The following is a 21,604-nucleotide window of genomic DNA, read 5'->3' on the forward strand; positions in this document are numbered from 1 at the left end:
AAAAGACAAAAACTTTTATCCTCCTCTCACATTTTCGTTTTCTATCAAGATATCCGCTCCTTCATTATCTTCTTCACCAAATACCACCATTAAAATTCATCCCAGCATTAATCAAAAATTAACAAAACATTCAAAATCCAAATAAAATATCAAAGAAATATTCAACAAGAGATCAACAAAATCAAAATAAAAAAAAAGTAAAATAAAATCAAAATAAAACATAATAAAATGAAAAAATAAAAGAAATCCTCGGATTTCATGGTGGGTAATCATGAAAATCTATAAAATACAAAAATAACAAACAAAAAGATTATACATTTTCTAATTTTGTAGATAAAAAAATCTTTAATGAAAAATATGAGAAAATAGAAGGAGGAAGGGAAAAGGAAAATATGCAAAATTAGGGGAGCGGCAATCGTAAATAACTCAAAAACGTTTATTAAAGAAATAAAAAAATAAAGAAAAACCACCTTTGAAACTTCATCCCATAAAACAAGAAAAGTAAAATATAAAAGACATCAGATAAAAGAAGGGACATAGTATGAAAAATATGTCATTCTTTTTTTTTTTTTCCAATGTTAATAACCCATAATATATTAATCTAAAAAATATTTTAGAACTCTTCATTTTCTTAATTTTTTATTTTAGATCAAAATATTTTTTTATTTTATTTTTTTTAAAATATAATTCATTAATTATAATATCAAACATTACACAACACTCATATAGATCATATATGAAATTTTATTATCAAAAAGCTAATAAAGTTTACTAATATTTTAACAAATCAAAAGAATTGTATTAGCTGATATTTTAACAAATCAAAAGAATGGTATATATTATTTTGAATAATAAAATTAAAATATAAAAGAGATAATATTATATCATTCCACATCTTGACAAAAGATGTAAATTTTCGTTTCGACAACATAATATAACTTTTTTAAGATCTTCTATACTTTTGTTTTTCCAATAACATATGATGAGTTTGAACAAATGACGTACTAAGATGATTTTTTTTCCTAAGAATTTACAACATATGATGTACTAAGATGAGTTTCTATGAAATCAAGATCTAAGGTCTTCAACTAAATAAAATTAAATATTAATTATACTTTTACTTTAGTAATAAATTTTCATAAAGAACGGACCAAATCCTCACAGAAAATGAACAAAAAATTCAAAATACAGAGACAACAAAAATAACAAAAACCAAAACAAATCTACTGAAAGAAAAACAGACCAAATTTATTAAAAGTGAACAAGAGATGAAAAAAAAGAAATAAAGAGTAAAAGATGTATTGAAGTAAAAAAAAGAAGATAGGACTACTATTTTACTTTTTCTTATTCCTTTATAATTTAATTTAATCATATACATCAATTTCTGCATTGCTCCAATCTTATATCAGATAAAAGAAAGAAAATCTGGAAAGCTCTAGAGCCAAAAAAAAAAAAAAAAAAAAAAAGAAGCAAAACTCTCTCTCTCTTAATTCTTGTTAGTGATAGTACATTCTAGAGGAAGGCCCTGAGAGAACCTCTTAGTATCTGAACAGTAGCTGTAGACCATATAATTCTTTCTCACCCATTTAAGCTGCTGTTGACTTGCAGAATCAAGTTCTTGTGAAAACCATTTGTTATTATTAGAGCAAGAAGAAGCTCCATTAGACCAAACACAAGCATTGGCATTGAAGTTTCTAAAGGAAGCAGTGAAAGGTGCTTGTGTCCAATCTGTCTTCACTAATCCTCCTCTTGTTGCCCAATCATCTGCATTCCATAAGCTTGCATACATCCTCATTGGTTGGGTTTTTGGGTAACCCACTCCCATTGATTCCATGTTCTTAAATTCTCTAATTGGTCTACCATCAACGTAGAATCTGTTTAAAGATAAAATTAAACAAGTCAGCAATAGCCCAAAACAATAGTTTCCTAATAACTTTTGATTTTTTTTTTTTATAATTATAATAGGGAAAATTCCTATTTTATCCTTATATTTTATTAAAATACATGACTCTGTGCTTGCGTTTTTAGAAATACATAGTTTTGTTCTTATCTTTTACTTCTCTCATACTGTTATACCATTCTGTTAATTTTTTATACATTTCCGTTAAATTCAGGAACATATTAGTTAATTTTTCAAAATACTAGGACAAAATAGTTAATAAATATAAAAATAAATTAGTTAATTTTGACAAAATATAAAGATAAAATAGTAATTTTTTGACGAAAAAGTACAAAAAAATTAATAGAATGATGTAATATTGCAACAGAGATAAAAGATAAGGATAAAACTATATATTTTTAAAAATGCAAAGGTAATGTTGTATATTATGGCAAAAATAGGGGTAAAATCATAATTTTCTAATTATAATAATATAATTAGAAGCAAAGTCAATAATTTTCAAACAGAGCACTATTCGTATGCATATACTTACACAATATGCCCAGGATTCCAAAGCACAGAATATGTATGGAAATCAGCCGTTGGATCAAACCAAAGGTAAAATTGTTCTTCTCTATTTCCTTTTCCTTGAGTGTAAACATTAGTGTGGACTAGATAAGGGTCGCCACTAAGGTTTCCCAAGAACTCAAAGTCTATTTCATCCCAAGATGATCCTTGAGAGTGGAACTGCAAAGTAAAACATTTCTTTTCTTTTAGTAATATATAACAATAAAATATAAAAAGCCGTGTTTCACAGCAACTTTTTAAATAGCTTTTTAACAATTTAATCAATCAAAACGTTAAGTTATTTTTCACAGTGTTCAATAACGTAGTGTTTGAATTATTTTTTAAAAGTTAAGACAATATTTTATAAAAAATTAACTTTTAGCGTATTATGAAAAGTTACTTAAACAACTATCAATTACTCAAACAGCTATCAAATCGGCTAATTTGGACGCACAGACAGAAAGAACTTAGAAAAAAAAAGAAAAGAATCTAAATATTAGAACAAGTATCTTACATAGAAAGTGGTAACAGTGCCAGCAGAATTGCCAGGGACAAGCTTGAGTTGCATATCAAATTTGCCAAAGAGATACTCATTCTTGGATTGGAAGCCAGAGCCAGAGTATTTATCAAGAGAAAGTGTAATGAGATTACCATTATTAAGTATTTTACCACGCCCATCTCCCCACGTAATATCAACATCTTGGTAAAAATTTGCAGCCATAGCAACCATAAAAGAAGAACCCGCTATAAGCATCAATAGTAGTAGAGCTAAAGGATTTGATCGAGCCATATTAGCTAGTAGGGCAAGTAAGGCAGTTTCAGGAGTTTGGGACTCTGAGATATGTTTGTTTTGTTTTTCTGACAAATTGAAAGGATTCAATTTGGTGGGTATTTATAGGGAGAGGTAGAGGTAGGAATGTTCAGATTTTGGGTTGTTGCAAAGAAATGAGAAGTCTACAGCTGGATTCCAGAAACTAGAGCACATAGAAATGCTTGTCATGATCACCTATTCCAACTACATGCAGCTTCTAGGAAGTACTATTTATTGGTTTGTTGTTGCCTAGGTTTTGTGTCCACTGTCTACACCTAACCCACTAGCAAATTCTCCTGCTCACAAATTCTGTATTTTGTACCAATTAGTTGGTTTTTTCACTACTGTTAAACATTATTAAATTAACACCAACATGCAGTTGGATTATAAGAGAGATCGTTCCATTTATATAGGCAAAAATTTTTATTTTACAAGTTCCATTTACATAGGTAAACTTAAAATGGATTTTGCGTGAAGTACAAAAATCATTTTGCTCCTTTTTTTATTTTGTGAAATGCATTAATATATATATATAAGTTTCTGTTATGTTGTGACAAACTTATTTATTGATGTATTGAGGGTAAATAAAGAAAAATAGAGAAAATTTAATCTTTGTGCAAAAACAACTTTGCATATAAATGATGAAACGGATGGAGTATAAATTTTACTTGCAAGATAAAAGGTTTAAATTCACTATTATTGTGTCGAAATATTATTTAGTTCGAGCTTGAAGAAAACATATGCCAAGTAAAAAATATATAAAAATAAAAATTATATTTAAATTTATTTATTCATTATTTATTTTAGATAGCTTTTTATAGTTTTTGAAAATGATTTCTCATGTATACTTTGATTTCCATTGATCTCAATAAAAATTTACATTTTGATTGACTTAGTAATTAAGTGATTAATTTTTTCATAAACAAAGAATTATATTCTAATTGAATTAAATTTTTAACTCATTACAAGCTAAATATGTCAAATAAAAGGATTATAGTGTATTTTTCACATTATACTCTAAATTTATAAAAATTCATAAAATAAAATACTCGAATTTAAGTCTCGAGTGGTATATGCCAATTTTTTGCAGAAAATTAAAATATAAAATGGCTTTTATTTTTTCTTTTTTTTTTTTGGAAAAAAAGAACTTTAATAGTCAAAATAAATGAATAAGGGCCTGTTCGGTAATATTAGCTATTAGCGACTAGCTGTTAGCTGTTTTAATAGTGGTTGAAAGTGAAAATGTTCAATAAAAATAATTGTTCAATTGACAATAAATTTAAAATGACAAAAAAAGGCATTGAAATATTCACCTAAAATTTTCAATTAAATTCATTATAAAAGAATGATTTCATATCTAGATTTTCAAAATTTAAGAGAGTAAAAATTGAAAAGTTTACTATTTTATAAATAAAATGGAAAATTTTTAATATTTTAGGAGATCAACATTTTTAATTTTTAATATTTATTTGAATTTAAATACAAATATATAAATAATATTTTGTTTTCTTTTACTATCAAATAAAAATAAGTTAAACAAAAAGATAATAAAATAATGTGATAATTAAGGATAAGATTTTATATTAATTAAGGATAAAGATAAGATTGAAAAAAAAAAAAAATAGTAAAACAAGTGAAACGCTGAATATTTAGATAACACTCCATAGACTTTTAAAAGAACTTTAACTAATTCAAAACACTAAACACCATTATGTAACACGACCGCCCTTAGTAACCTAGAATTGACTCATGGCTAGTTGGCTACGATGCCAACTTGCACCAATTTATACTGGTTACGCCGGTAATTGGTAAGTTCCCCCAGCCACTTATTTGGTAGGGTAGGCTATAACTAGAATGTTCCTTGGTCTAATAAAATCTTACGCGCTCATAGTGCGCAGGCGGCAGCCACTTAGTTGAGCTTTGACCTTCTAAAGGACCATTTCCACCAAAAGCTTGATTGCCCCAAAATAAACAAACAAATAAAGTAAGAAAATAAAAAATATTTGGACACACATAATGAATGCTCGCAAAAAATCATCTCCCACTCATGTTCTTTTCTACCTACAAAAGTTAGAACTAAGTTTATCCATATCTATGAAATTAAGTGAATTATGTGATAAAAGCCTATGAATGAATTATTTTTGTTTATGACCAGCAACACCTTCACTTTTATATTGTTACAATGTTTACTATGTTTATTTCATTAGTAAATCTTTTTCACTTATTCAAAAAAAAAAAAGAAAAAGAAAAAAGAAAGGATAAGGAAAATATGTTTACAAAATCTTTCAATTTTTGAAATCTTGATTTTGAATGAGTCAAAGGATAAAAAAAAAAAAAAATTCTAAATATAGGATTTTTAGATTTTGAATTTCAAAATGAAATTTTGATTTTGTTTATCAATTCAAATCTTTCGGAGAAATTTAAATTTTGATTTTCTGCTTTTTTTTTGGGTTATTTTTATTTTCTATTATTTGTGACAAAAATAAATTTTTTCAGCTGTGTGAAACTTATTATTAAATTAAAAAAATTGAATGTTGTTCTTACATAGTTTAAATACTTCCGAAGTTTTAAATGTATCCGATATATATTTCAGCCTTTTTGATAATTAATAATTTGAAAATATCGATCTTTTCAGAATTAACTATGTATGGTTAGGGTATGTGCAAATTGAGGAGTTTTTTTTTTTTTTTTTTTTTTGCTTGATTAGAGTTCTTTTTTGGTTTTATTTCAACTATTTATTCTCTTATCTCAAAAAAAGAGATAATCTTCTCATATGAACTTTGTATTGTTGATCTTTTATCTAATATTTTCAAATTAGATTGGATTGTTTTGGGTGAGCTTGAACCCTAAAAATGCTATTTTTCCTGTAAAATAATTAGGACTATAAAAAAATGCTAATGGTGGCAATAGTACATCTAACAAGCAAAAAAATAAATCACACAAAGAAAACATTAAACAAACTAAAATAAATCACATTAACAAATCCTAATAGCAAATGCTTAGCATAATCAACCTAGTTAGAAACCATCTTCTAAGCTAAGTCATATTGTTTATCTAGCTATCATGCCTTTTCAAAGATCACCAATCCTAACAGCAAAAACAGCTAAAACATAACCTAAGAATTAATATGTTCAAACAACTAAATTTTGCCTTAAAAAATTAAGGTCAGTACGCCAATGGAAGCTATCACCTTCAAATTGCAGACTCTCCACGCAATATAGTCAATGATAGTTGTCACCATTCTTGTGTTGATAGGGCGGGAAATGATCATAGTTGTCAAAAGAGGAGAAATCACCCAATGTATCCAGATTCTCCAGAGGATGATAATTGAAATAGTCAGTTGAAGGATTGGAATGACTCTGAAATGGAAGGTTGGGACCTAACACAGGTCCGATTCCGTAAGCATACTGCTCGTCGAACGATTCAACATATCCATTAAAATGATGAGATGCAACCAAAGTAGAATTTGCAATATGGGTATTAAGATATGGATTGATTTCATGGTTGTAAGTTCCCACAATAGGCAGTAAGTTTTCTTTCGATTCTCTAATTGGCAACATTGTTGAATGCTCAAGCTCATGCTCATTTTCATAAGCATCAGTTTCTTTTGTCGGAGCTTGACCTCGAGGTCGAGCGGGAGCTCTAAAGCCTTTATCAAATTTCTTATATATCCTACATAAGACCCAGTCATCAAGCTGCCACAAAGAACAAGGTGAGACTAAGAATTAGGGTTTTAAAAGATATTAAACAAAAGGGAAAGAGGAAAACCTTCATATCGTTTCCCTGTCTTTTTCTCTTTTGAGGTTCGTTCACTCTATATTCATGCATAATCCAATCAGTTTTGTCACCTCTCGGAGGTTTTCCTTTGTAGAACACTAATGCCTTCCGGAATCCAACTTTAATGCCTCCACTGTAAATAGGCTTATCTGCACCGGTAGCCTTCCAGTATCCATCGCCAGCAGCTCGATTAGGTCTGTCCCCATTTGGGTACTTTCGATCTCTCGGCGTGAAGAAGTACCATTCATTCTCCCCATGTGGTTTATAATTTGCTGCCATAAATTCATCATATTCATTTTGAAGGACAAAATTAAATACGAAATAATCATAATTGAGAAAGAAAAAAGCAAAATATAAAAACAAAGCAAAACGCACATATCCAGATGCTTTATTGAAATTTAATTATCAAAATACAAAACAAATCAAAACCCAATATAATTCAAATAAATAATATATATATATAGTACGATTCCTTTGTCCTCATGATTTATGTATCAATCCATCAAAGAACTAATTATAAAACGACTCAAAGAATCCAAATATGGAAACAAAAGGTGATAAAAATCCAATATATGATTTAGTATTATATATATAAATTATTACCTGCAAGAGTCTCAGGATTATGCTTATATAACTGAACCTCTCTGATCCTATTAGCAGGCAGAGGTACGTTATCAATTTTCTTTTTGAGGTAGCTAACAACAAGCTCTCTGTCATAGGGTTTAAACCTATACCCAGCTGGGAAAGAATCCAAATAAAGCTCTTCGTTATCTGCCAGAACCCTAAATCCTCCATTATCACCATCAACAGAAGCAACAATAATATTAGTACTGTTATTGTTGTTGTTGCCATTGTTAATCAAAGGATCAATAACTGAAGTATTAGAAGAAAAATCAGTATTAGTAGGAGAAGAAGGCAGATGATATATAGAAGGGCTATGGCTTTGATCAGTAATAGTGTTATCTTTGTTTTCAGGGTTTGTTACAGTAACCTCCCGCTTATATTGGTCCTCCATCGTAGGACTCTGTGAAGGAGAAAGAAGAGAGTTTTTTTCTGATTGAGATACTGGAGTTTTGAATGATTTAGAATACAGGGACTCTATTAATATAAATATCAAACGAGTTAAAAATATTTAATTGAAAAAATATAGATAAAATAAAATAACAACAAAAACAAATTATAAGAATCCTCAGAGAAAAAATAGATAGTTCGGTTGATTAAAGTTTATCTTCTATTTCTTTATGGTTTTCTTATAGTTATCATTTTACTGACCATATACAACCCTATTATTATTATTATTATTTTTTTTTTTTTGAAAAGGCCCAATTAATTAATTAACTATCCAAGAATTTTCACGTAAAAAATTTTCACCTAGACTGTATAAATTGATGTTTAAACTTCGTATTCCCAATTGATGTGAGAGAGTTTTCTAAAGTGCTCAAGATAGTACCGCAGATGAAGCATTTGTTGCAAAAGGTTTGCAGCAGATAAAAATAAAATTAATATGGTCTATATAATAAATTATATATAAATATGAGAATGAGAAAACAATTCAATGGAAAACGCCTTAGGAATTTTTATTATTTTTTAATAGGTTTAGGAATCTTAATTAAATTAGAAATTTTATTTTTTTTATTCATTGGAAGGTCAATGTGCCGAAGGAATACTATAAATTACACAATAGGGTAACGTTCCTCTTTTCTAATCAAATTGGTAAAAACTCTTATATCTCGAACTTAAGACTTCGCATTTCTCATATAAATGAGAATACTGACTAGAGAAAGACCTATTTCGCAAAACAATCTTATTAAGTGTCCCATTTTATAATAGTTATAATTCACATTTGATTATAACTAATTTTACATATTATGTCCAAAACTACTTGCTCTATAATTTTCTTTCTTGATTATGTTTTTACTTGATTTCAGTTTGCATTTCATATTTTTTTTATATATAATATTGCACAAAGTCTTAAGTTAAATGAAGTCGACCAAAGCTCACTCCAATTAATAAAAACAATATTAGTATTTGTATTACCAATAGATTTAAGCTTAAACCAAAAAAATAAGATAAAGGAGCATTAGCTCAACGCTCGTCTGAGTTGCTATATAATCTACTATCACTACGGACTACAAAAAGTCAAATACAAGACAAGCACTGAATACCAGAATTCTTAATCAACAACTTGAAAGTTCTCTAAGCATTTATAACCTCACATCCTATCTCAAAGGTACATTCAATCAAATGCTAATTATCTTTATAATTCTTCATTATATTAAAGCATCAGAGTGCTTGCAGGCATTGTTCTGAAAATCGAACTGAACTGACCGATTCTATGGGTTTAATAGGGAACGAGACTCTAATCTGGTCTAGATTGCATAAAAAAATCGCAAGTCAAAAAAACTGGCTTGACCCAGAGGAGATCCAGCTAAAAACCGGTGAACTAGACTGGTTAACAACAATTCTATTAAAAATCTGGACTTTCCTTTAAAATGTTGGGCTTTTTAAAATTTGGGCTATTAAAAATTGGGCCATCTGATTTTTTTTTTTTTTTTTTTTTGTTTTTGGACCTATTTGTTTCTAAAACCAAAGTCATAATATATTAATTAAAATAATATAATTTCCTAATTTTAAAGTCACATGTGAAAAATAATAATATATTTTATTGTAATTAATTAATTTTTTTAGTACTAATTTAGTCATATTTTATTCTTTTTCTTTAAAATTATTTATTATTTTTTAACGGCCAAATTTGAAACTGTTTTTTATTTGATATCAAAGTTTTTTTTTAACTTATATTTTCAATTTTATTTATTAAATACATTTAAAATAATATATATAAAATCTAGTTGAACTATATTGAACCTGGTCGAATCTTCCGGTTTAATGAATCTCTATCTTCATCAGTTCATTGAACGATCCGATCTTCATAACACTGATAAGAGGTACTCTTCGCCAATGATGTTTTTAGTATGAGATTCTTACGCCAACTGTGATTTCAATCCTCTGCACTTGGGCATTACCCACGGTTTATATATCATCGGGTAACATGTTATATCTTAAACATTAATTTGTGATTTACATAATTGAAAACTACAAAATTTTTTTTCTAAGAACAAATATTGTATAATTTCTAATATTTAAAATTCTTATAAATTTTTATAAGGAAAAATTCTTCAAAAGTAAGAAAGTTCATTCATTTAAGTGCTTGAATTGGGAACATCTAAAATCACATTTCCCAAACAATTAATGGTTCAAAATTATAGGAGGTGTTAATTATTTTGCTTTTAATTTAAGTAGAGAAGTTGGGTGCTTTCGGGTTTCCTTTTCTGTTGATTGAGCTACATTAGTTTTTATTTAGGTTTACTAACGAGGTGTGTTTTTAACGGGTTAGGTATTAAATGGGGAAAGGCTAATATGGATATTTTTTAAATTAATTTTGGCTAAATATGTTGGTTTTTTAATATTTCCTATTTATGACATTTAGTAAAAAATGAAACTTGTGAATATGACATTTGCCTAAGAGCCCCTATTCAATAATAAATCAATTTTCAAAATTCTCTAAGCCAATATTAATATATTAAATAATGTGAACTTTAATAAGTACCACATCAATAATTTTCTAAATTCAATCTAAATTTATTATATATGACTATTGTAATTGCGGAACAATCTAAGAGTTTAAAATTTCAAAAAATATTTATCAATGTATCTTCTAGACATCTGATGAGAGAGAACAATGAGATATTGGAGAACCTGTAACCTAAAAAAAAAAAAAAATATTAAGGCAAAGGTGGGTGCCTAAACTCAGTAAGTAAGATTAGATAACTTTCTCATCCCACACATCACATAAATATGTATTTAAAATCAATTTAGTTATCTAACTAGTTATATAATCATACAATCAATCATGCAAATGGCATGGCAATAGCAAACAAAAATACTAACACCTTTACATAATCATATCAAGTGGAAATTGGTCAGTGGTGTCACCAAAATCCCCAACGAGCCGTTTTCACACATGGTCCGCCCTCTCATCACGTATGCACCAGGGAGCCGATCCTCCATACATGGCCGACTGGTGTCAACCTCACTTGACCTTTTTTTATACTCTCTTTTCTTTTCCATACCAGCTGGAGGCCACCCTGTAGTTTTTCATATCATATTTCATCAAATGCACACGAGGGATGCTGATCTCCTCATACATGGCAGATGTATCATAGACCGCCTCAAAAACCCAACAGTAACCCACTTCATTCCAATTCTACACAAACAAAGCATACAATTAGCACGCCACAATTAATTAAACAATATTCAATAGCAACAAAGTGCAGCACAAATAGCAATATACCAAGTAATGCATGTATAACATTTAGTCATGCATGCATAAATGCAAAAATGCTGGTGGATGATGTGAATTATCTAACACTACTCACTATTTTTTAACTTAGCAAGAAGTTGTGCTCCTTTTTCAATATCCTGTTATCTGACATTTGATTCCTCGGGACATGCAAGAAAATAATCAAAATAACTTTATCATTCATGAAGCCTGATTGTTATTTCTAGATTCTGATTTCAATAATAGTGCATCTATCTTTTTTGCAACTATTTAATCTGAATATTTTGGGTTAACAAAAATTCCTTATTTCAGTTTCCTACTCCTAACTTATATATTCTAATCTTATATATGTTATATGTGCTAGCCTAAGTTCAAAGTTTCAATTCAACTACTTTAATTTTCCAAAATATTTGATTAGTTTCGCTGTCCTTATTATTTTTCTAATATATATTTTCTCAAGTCTAAATTTCTTATTCCATATTATCCACTCAACTACCTTGCCGGGCATTCGACAGCATCTCCCCTAAAATTGAATTATCTAATTTGTGCAAAATCACAAACTAATCAATAGAAACACAGCCCAATCCACGGGTGAATAATGCTAATTAAAAGAAATCTCATCCACCATCATCACATCATATATATCAATATTCACATATCACATCATTACTATTATCATAATATTTCATTTTAAATTTACATTTTCATATTATAAATAATCGTTAATCTCAGTTCGACTGATAGGGATCCGCCACCACTCATCAATAAAGCTCAAGGAAGCATGGAGAACAATGTAGGAGATCCGTTGGTGCTTCCTAATGGACCGATTACACGAAGCCGTATCAAGCGATATGGGGCAGCCATGTCCTTATATTTTCAAGTCCAAACAACACAAGAGCTTCATAATGTGGCATTTAACAAGTGTTGTGAGGAACTTGAAGGCCTTCCTAGGTTTCAATGTTGGAGGCATGTGCTGATGGTGTGGCACGCCCGTGCTAGAGTCTGCCTCCTGTAGCACGGGTGCTAGACACTAGCTTGGACGTGTTTTTATGTTTTTATGCTTTGGCTTAGTTCTTTGTTATTTTTGTATGGGCCTTTTTGTTAATAGGTCTATTCCATAAGTTACCCAATATGTTTAGGTTAGTATAAATATTCTCATCTTCTTTGTAAACAAACAACTTTTGATAAAATTGAATTACAAAAATTATCAAGCTTTGCTTGTTTCTTTGCTTAGAGTGATAGTGAGAGATTGCTTCCTCTAATTGCATCAAGAATTCTACGTAAACTTATCAACTTATTGTGACGTTTATCCAATTTTTACAATCTCGATTATTGGTGTTTTCGTTTCCTTATAAACGAGGGGTGCCATAGAGGCGAATTTTATCTCATTCTTTGATCCGATCCACTCGATTAGGGGTTCTAGGAATCCTTTCCTACGGGTTCCGCATCATCGACATTATCACTAGTTGCATTCAATCTCAATTCATCAATATTTACATAAACATCTATGTATAATATAGATATTTCGGTTTCCACTAATAGATAATTAACAATTAAATATTTATATAAGATCATTTGTTAAGTCGTAAGCTAACCACATTAATATCTTTAAGGTAATTGAATTACTTAAAGTTGTTGAAGCTCACTTTTAACAATAAATAATTCTAACTATTATTTACTTAGATTCGATTCTTCCATCTATATTGGAAATGGTTACACTATTAGAATTAAGCATCTAACCTCCATTAACCGACTAAAATTCTCATCTTACATTTCTTATGCACAACCAACTAGACTTAGCTAATCTCAATTCATGATTATCTAATTAACTAACTAATTAGGGTCACATTACCCATTGTTTTATCAAGTTCAGCGACTTTTCGGCTTCAAAGCCTTCTAACAAAATTTAATTAGTTCTCACCTAACATCCCTACAAGGTTTAGATTCTTAAATAATATTTTAATTAGTTTCGAACCATTTTAGTTAATAGAATTAATCCGAGTCTGCGTAACACTCATACAATTAAGTTTTGTAAATCTTTAGCTTCAGAATCTATTTATCAATTTGCATCAATTTGCAATTCAACTACTAAACAAGTCGGTATATGATTTTTGTTGCATATTCGTAATCTACGAATTAATCTACTCTAATTGAATTTAGCAAGAAAATATGATATCAAAACATAGAGCTCACCAAATTAAATTCGGATTGTAGAACCATGATCATCACGAAGAGGACAAAATTCTGTTTCTTAGGTCCTTGCCGGAGAGTCACGAGCCGGTCACAGGACCGCCGTACACGGTGGCCGAAAAATCAAGCTTGCCAAAATTTAACAGTGATCACACCATCCGACTTGCAATTTGGTAAGGAGCCCGTTTCTGATGTTAATTTAAGGGGTGGCTGAGTTGATTGGTTGGAATAAGCCTCGATAGGTGTTGCACCACCGCCGTTCATGGTGGTTTCCCCATCCAATGCCCGTCGCTAGGATTGAAGGAGGGGAAACTTCGTCTACTGCCTCCTGTTTCCACCTCCATCATCGTGAGTTCCATTTCACAATATCAAAACAACCACCATTACCACCGCCAGAAGGCCCATAACCACCACCAAGTAATAGTATGCATCCAGCGAGACAGATGTGGGGCTCACATGATCCTAATGTGTTTTTTCGGTTGTTCATTTCAGCATGAGACACTAAATTCTAAATTTTTTAAAGTTCAAACAATCAATTGATAACATTTTCTCTTTAGATACCAAAATAGAAAAGAAATTGAAAGTTAAGGCACCTACAATAGTATTATCTCTAGAACTAAAAAAAATTAAAAGATGATACATGGAGTTTTTCAAAATTAAAATTTGTAATAGAATTAAAACAATAAAAAAATTTTCTAATAACCCAAAAACAAAATAAAAAAAATTGGAAAAAAATACATATATTATGAAATCTAAAATTACAAAAATACAATATAAACATCCAAAACTGGAAACAATTAATCAAACGTAGGAAATAATTACACCCACTTTCAACAAATTGTACCTTATTCTTCACCAAAGTTATTTTTGCTTGGCCATGGAATCTCATAATCCCATCTTACATCCTTCTCATCAAATGCATATAAACCATAAACTCCAACACCCCACATGCAATGCTTAAAGCAATCACGTCTTCTGATCTTTCTCCTGTTATCGTACACCACAAAATGGCCTCTGTTTGGATAGCTTCCATTGTAAAACTGCAAATCACATTCAAATTTTGTGTGTCCAAACAAGTATTCATCATAAAATTGCCATTTGAAATCTTGTTTGAATTCTAGGTAATGTTTTCCCAATGTGTTATCTTTAGACCAGCAATTCACCATTAATGTCCCTTCATTCTCTACCCAATTCACTATGTGTATTTCTCTTTCTTTATAAAAGAATCCCAAACATTGTGTCAATGTCTCCATTATACGTATGCTTGCAAGAATTATTGCCAATGTAGAACTTCTCATTTATGAAAAGTAGGTTTTTACCCGGCAAAAATCAAATTACAAATCATAAATCTCCATCTTATTGACTTGAGAGTTCAAATCTGCTAGTTTTGGTACCAACGATTGTCCTTCTTTTGGCATTTTTGTGATTACCATGGCTTTTTTTTAAAATTTTTTTTTAGAATTCATTTGAAAATATTCAAAAGCAAAGAAATTGGAAGGATTAGAAAGTTTCAAACTCCTAATTCCGTTTTTCAAGGGGAACCAACCAATTGTTTTTTATCCCAAAGGTTTAAGATTTAAAGCGATATGATTGCGGTTAAAGTTTCAGTGTTTCACTGATGATGACAGTTCATATCCCAAAATGCTAAAAAAGAATAAAAAAAAAAATATTGATTGTTGTACCAATTTCATGACAAAAAAATACTTTCAATTTTATCCACAGATTGTGACTCAATTGTCAATGGAGGTTGAACATATAGAAAAGTTCTTGGATTTGGTGCCTACTAAATACACTTGCAGGGAGGGACAAAGAGCCTTAAATGTAACTAAGTCCCGAGCAGAATTAGGTTATCACTAATAATAGAATTCAGACACCTGTGGTTTAAAAAAAAAAAAACCTTTCAATTTTAAATTTTGGTATAATTTCATCCTATTTTGATTTTTATACCAATTTTACCCAATGATAATTACAGCTAAAATTCTCTGAAATAGCTAGATCCCTTTAAGCAAGTAATCATAGATTCGATTTGAGGACTTGCGTATGGAAAAAACTCACCTGGAACTAATCTTTATCTTTTGAACAAAGAATATTACTTTTATTAATGTCCCAGGTAATTGGGAACTTTTAACCCTCCGCTGCTCCCATCACTTTGGTGGATTAAAAAACTACTAATTATCATTAAAAAAAAAAAAAAAGAATAATGCTAAATGGAGCAATGCTAAATGGCTCATGCTGAGCCTGGCACAATAAAAATCAACAAGAATCTCTACATATAGAATATCGCTCTTAACAAATTTTTTTTGAGTGATTAAAAATTGAATTTGAAAATTATTCTCTCTCTCCTATTTTAATAATGATAAACTGACAAAATCACTAGGAAATAGGAGTTTGCAGATTTGCGATTGAAAAGAAACTATGAATCACATAAAGGGAGAATTAGATTAATGTGAAGAAAGTCGAAAACGAAGCTTACCCTACCCTTAAAAACCTTCAAAAATACTCTTTCCTTCAAACAATCTTTTATTATCTTTTGTTAAATTTGAAATATATATTTATATATATTAAAAATGTTAAAAATGGAGTAATTTTTTCAATCTTGTTTATCATGCAAAAAAAAAGAGAAGAAATCTAAGGACCAAAACGAATACTGAAACTATTCAGTTTGCCCCTAATTTGGTTAGCCAAAAGTTTGCTCCCTTTAATTTTATACTCTATCTATCTGTATGGACGCCGTCTTTGCCATCATGTATCTTTTCTCTTTATTTTTTTTTTTAATCTTATCTGAATTCTCCACTTCCTCGTTTTTTAGTCGGTGGTAACTACCCAAGAAACCAATAACATCCCACGCAGATAAGTAGGGTAAGCATGGGTAGGCATGGCCAAATTACGGTTCCGGGAACCGGAACCGTCGGTTCGAACCAGCCCGGAACCGTAACCGGAACCGGTGAGAAGCGGAACTGGGATGAACCAGAACCGGAACCGGAAAAATCCGGTTCGGTTTCGGTTCCTGCAAATGAGGAACCAGAATCGGCGGTTCCAGAGAACCGGTCGGAACCGGACTGGAACCGCCGGTTCTCCGGCCGGTTAGAATCGCCGGTTCGAACCGGCGGTTCTAGTCGTTGTAACTGTCAGATTTTTGAATTTTTTTTTTTTTTGTGAAATGTCTTAATTACCTCTCCCAACAGCCATAAACGGCTATATAACGGCTAGTTTTAAGGGTATTTTTGGAAAAATAAATTTTTGGATTTATTATAAATACCTCATTTTATTTACAAATTCATTACAAAAAAATCTCAACTCTCTCTAATTACTCTCTCTACAATATACTACACTCTCTACTTACTCTCTCTACAATATACTACACTCTACTCTATATTATTCATTTATTCTTCTCTACTCTACAATATCTCTTATTAAGTAATTATTCTATCTAATTTTTTTTATTCAATTTTCCAAATTATATTTTATTATCATATAATGGCAAGTGGAGGAAACTCAAATTCGGGTAAGGGCAAGGGAAAAATTGGAGAATCATCTATCCCTACAAACGGCATCTATGATATGATTCCCGACCAATTTAATTTTGAAGGTTTTCCAAATGAAAATTTGGATATTCCAACTCAAGAATCCGAATTTAATGAGCAATTTCAAGAAGATGAAGAGCAAGAGCAAGAGCAACGAGCAAAAATTGTTACAAGAGCAAGACAAAGTTCCGACATATTCTCCATTCATTTCACAAAAAAATTCAAAGGTGAGAAAATGTACGATGTAATTTGCAATTATTGTGGAAAATCTTATAAATTTAAACAAGCGGGCGGCTATGGATCATTTTGGAAGCATTTGGAGGCAAAACATCCAACAAAAATAGGAGTTGATCGGTCTCAACAACAAATTTCCGGATACGCTTCTAACCTTTCTTTATTTAAATATTCTGAAAAAATACAAAAAGAAGAATTAGCAAAAATGATTTCTATGGAACATTTATCTTTTAGTTTTGGTGAAAAATTAGGTTTTAATAATTATTGTCAAAAAGCTTTAAATCCTTGTGCTAAAAGAGTACCAAGAAATACTGTAAAACGAACTATTATTTCTTTATATAACAAAGGAAAAAAAGAGTTAGAACTTTTATTTTCTCAATTGAAAATTCGTGTTTCAATTTGTTGTGATGTTTGGAGTGATCATTGGCAAATGCATTCTTATATGGGTATTACATGTCATTGGATTGATGATGATTGGAAAATTCAAAAAAGAATTATTGGTTTTCGTGTTTTTGATGATAAACATACTGCAAATAATATTTATAGAGTAATTGTTTCAATTTTAGATGAATATAGGTTGACAAAAAAAAATTTTTCTATTTCATTTGATAATACTTCTGCAAATACTAGATCAATTATTGAACTTAAAAAAATTTGTGAACCAAATATTGGTGGTAAATTTTTTCATATAAGATGTGCATGCCATGTTTTAAATTTATGTGTACAAGATGGTTTGAAAATTCTTGATTCTTTTATTTCTCCAATTAAAAAAGCTATTTCATATTTATGGACACATCTCCAAGTGATGAAAAGTTGGGCTAAATTTTGTAAAGAAAATAATAAAAGACCAAAACGTTTTCCAAGGGATGTCCCAACTCGTTGGAATTCAACATATGAATTACTAAACGAGTCTTTTTCTTATAAAGAATTATTTTTTTTTTTGTTACTAATAATATTGAGGATATTAATTTATATCCACAAAATTGGGAGATTTGTGCAAAAATTTTAGATATTTTAAAAATTTTTAATGATGCTACCTATAAATTTAGTGGGGTTTATTATCCCACATCTAATTTATTTTTACCTATGTGTATTAATATTGTTACTGCACTACAAGAATTTCAAAATGATGATTTATTAAAAGATTGTATTTTTTCAATGAAAAAAAAATGGTTATCTTATTTTAAAAATATACCACCTCTTTATCTTGTTGCTATTGTATTTGATCCTAGATGTAGAATGGATGTTTTATGTGATTATTTGACTATTTATTATGACGTATTAAATCTTGATGTAGAAGATAATGTTAATATAAATGTACTAGTGCATGAAGTTAAACAAAATATTATGCAATTATATAATGAATTTGTTCAAGTTTCTAGTTCATCTACTTCTATTTCTACTTCTTCTCAATCTAATATTCCACAATTTTCAACACAAAGGGTAAGTGGTATTGATGTTGCTCAACAAGTTTTATTGCAAAGACAAAAAAGAACAAGGGAATCCAGTTCTATTTCTGAATTTGACAATTATCTAACAACTTCTTTTGAGTTTGGTGATAATTATGCAGATGCAGATTTTTCAATTTTAAATTGGTGGAGTCGTCACGCAAATACTTTTTCAATTCTTTCTTTACTTGCAAAACAAATTTTAGCAGCTCCGGTCTCCACTGTTGCGGTTGAACAAACTTTTAGTCAAGGAGGTAACATACTTGATGAAACACGATCTCGTATGACACCCGATTCATTAGAAGCACAAGCGTGCGTGGATGATTGGACCAAAGCCGAACTAAGAGCCCAAGAAAATCCAAAAGAAAATGAAGATTTATTTGATTTATACGATGGGTCCTCAACGGGAACATCAACTGGTGGTGCAAATAGCGATTAAGGTAAAAGGGGTGAAATTGATATAAGGTAAGTAAGAACTACGTGGGCTTTGATTCCTCTAAACCCCAAGAGGATACGTAGGCAACTTAATTTTTTTTTTAAACAAAAAAAAAATTAAGTTCAAGCCCATTTTTTTTTTTAATTTTGTTCAAACTTAAAAAAAAAAAAATTCAGTTCAAATTTTTTTTAAAAAAAATCATTATGTTCAACACTCAACAATTCAAGTCTTTAAAAAAATAAATTTAATTGAAGTATTTTTTAATTTTTTAGGTGTATTTTTTAATTTTTTACGTTCAAATAATTTTTTTTTAAACCGATCTTCAAAATTTAAAATTTTTTAGGTGTATTTTTTAATTTTTTATGTTCAAATAAATTTTTTTTTAACCAGTCTTCATATTTTAAATTTTTTTAACTGTATTTTTCAATTTTTTATGTTCACATAAAATTTTTTTTTAAACCGGTATCCAAAATTTAAAATTTAAAATTATGCGATACGCCGGAAAACCAATCGGAACCGTCGGTTTTGTAATCGGATCGGAACCGGAACCGGAACCGGACCATTTCGGTTCAGTTCCGATTCCAGCTTTTCTGGAACCGGAACCGCCGGTTCCGGAACCGTGGCCATGTCTAAGCATGCGGTTTCGCTAATTCGATAGATTCGGTTAATTTAGTAAATTTGATTCGGTGAAAAAATGTTCAATTAAAGAAAATTAAATTGTCGGTACTCGGTTAAAATTTGGTTAAAAGTTAATTTAACTGAATTAATCAAATTAGCTGGCTCTCAAAATTACCGTTTTGATTAAGCAGATAATAAAATTAAAATATTTTTAATTTTTATTTTAATTAAGTGATGATTAAAAATTTTAGTTAATTTTTATTTCGGTTAAGTTGGATCAGTTAATTAAGTTTTCATTTTAATGATCAAAATTTGTACGACCAAAACGTTTGGTTAAATTTGATTAAATTCGGTTAAGTCAAAAACAAATTTCAGTTAAAAAAGTTATTCAAATCGACTGAATTGGCCAAATGCTCCCTCCTACAAATAACCCTACAACCAAAAATCATTACAAGGACAAACAAAAATGCATGATATTTTTTAGAATAAAAAGTAAAACTATGGTCATTCAAGAAATTATATAAAGTTCTCATATGAAATTGCAAAAATAAAGTAATAAAAAATGCTATTTATTTAGCAAACCAATTAATTTAACTACATAGTATAAAAACTTTATATGATAAACACATTCTCAGAGCCAAAATAAATAAAAAGAACACTTTGCAAAGTTACAAACACAACTGCCCAGTTCAAAAAAAAAAAAAAAAAAACGCACAACTGCTCTAGAGAACATTCCAAACATATTGCAGAGCAGCTGTTTGACAAAAGTCCTCGCCACACCTTGTCTATTTTTTTACAAATACCTCTAAATTATGCAGTTTGAACAACTAATCGGCTTGAGATTCTCATGTCTACACAATAAATTCCCCAGTTGAAAATTTGAAGTGAAGTTATTAGCTGTCTTTGCATTTCTCTCCTGTTGTTCAATTTGTAGTGAACATTTTTCTTATTATTGTCAATGTTGAAAATTTTCCTTCAGTGTGATAGTGTTATTTTTATAGTATTTTTAATATAGTTTTTATTAGGATTTTTAGTACTTTTAATTACTTTATTTAGTTTTTGTTTTAGTTTTATTTATGTTTTGGTGTAAAGCTTCCTTAATCATAATTCATTTGATCTTAAGAAATTTGTAGGGCTTTGGTACAGAAAAGAGTAAAATAAAACAAAACACTCAGGCTTTAGCACGCCCTACCCGTGCACATCAGCACGCTCGTATTGAATTCAAGGAAAATCAAGTGGAGACTCAGACTCTAGCACGCCCAAGCCGTGTTATATGGCACGCCCGTGCCAAAAGAGGACATCAACCCAAAGGCGTGTTTACCTAAGCATGGCCCGTGCTGCTTTTCATCATGGAGACTCAGAGCCTACCAGGCCCTAGTCGTGCTATGTGGCACGCCCGTGACACAAATCCTTATCTAAGCGTGCCCCTGAACACGGCCCGTGCTGAACCCTCTGTAGAATCAAGTTTCGGCACACCTAAACCGTGCCTCACAGCACGCCTGTGTTATAAATAAAGTGCTGTTTTGAGTCGAAAAGGCCAGCCAATCCCTATCACTTACATGAGCCCACCTAAGATACTTTTTTGATGTGCAAATCAAGTTCTAATCCTATTTAGGCGCATGGAAGAGTCCTAATTGATAAGAAATTCAAAACTTAAACAATTTCCTATTTCCAAAAAGATTTTTTACTTAATGAGGATTCTATTTCCTAAACGAAATCGGATTTTCGCCCAGGAAGTCTATATAAAGAGAAGGCCATTCATTGTATAGGGCATCTCTGGT

The 21,604-nt window shown here is 30.1% G+C and overlaps 2 protein-coding genes across 2 annotated transcripts; both read right to left on the reverse strand.

Annotated features, from left to right (window-relative positions):
• Positions 1–1,301: 1,301 nt before the first annotated feature.
• Positions 1,302–3,327, reverse strand: LOC105635614 (xyloglucan endotransglucosylase/hydrolase protein 22). Its single transcript, XM_012218696.4, has 3 exons — positions 2,961–3,327; positions 2,433–2,626; positions 1,302–1,874 (listed from the first exon to the last, which is right to left on the reverse strand). Exons 1-3 carry the CDS (start codon positions 3,234–3,236, stop codon positions 1,487–1,489), a joined length of 858 nt encoding a protein of 285 aa, XP_012074086.1. The 5' UTR covers positions 3,237–3,327; the 3' UTR covers positions 1,302–1,486.
• A 2,881-nt stretch (positions 3,328–6,208) lies between these two features.
• Positions 6,209–8,111, reverse strand: LOC105635634 (NAC domain-containing protein 2). The gene is made up of 3 exons (XM_020679911.3): positions 7,638–8,111; positions 7,026–7,306; positions 6,209–6,952 (listed from the first exon to the last, which is right to left on the reverse strand). Exons 1-3 carry the CDS (start codon positions 8,047–8,049, stop codon positions 6,479–6,481), a joined length of 1,167 nt encoding a protein of 388 aa, XP_020535570.1. The 5' UTR covers positions 8,050–8,111; the 3' UTR covers positions 6,209–6,478.
• Positions 8,112–21,604: the final 13,493 nt, after the last annotated feature.

Source organism: Jatropha curcas, chromosome 8, assembly GCF_041381405.1.
Source record: "Jatropha curcas cultivar XTBG-Jc1 chromosome 8, XTBG_Jcur_1.0, whole genome shotgun sequence".
Taxonomy (NCBI): domain Eukaryota; kingdom Viridiplantae; phylum Streptophyta; class Magnoliopsida; order Malpighiales; family Euphorbiaceae; genus Jatropha; species Jatropha curcas.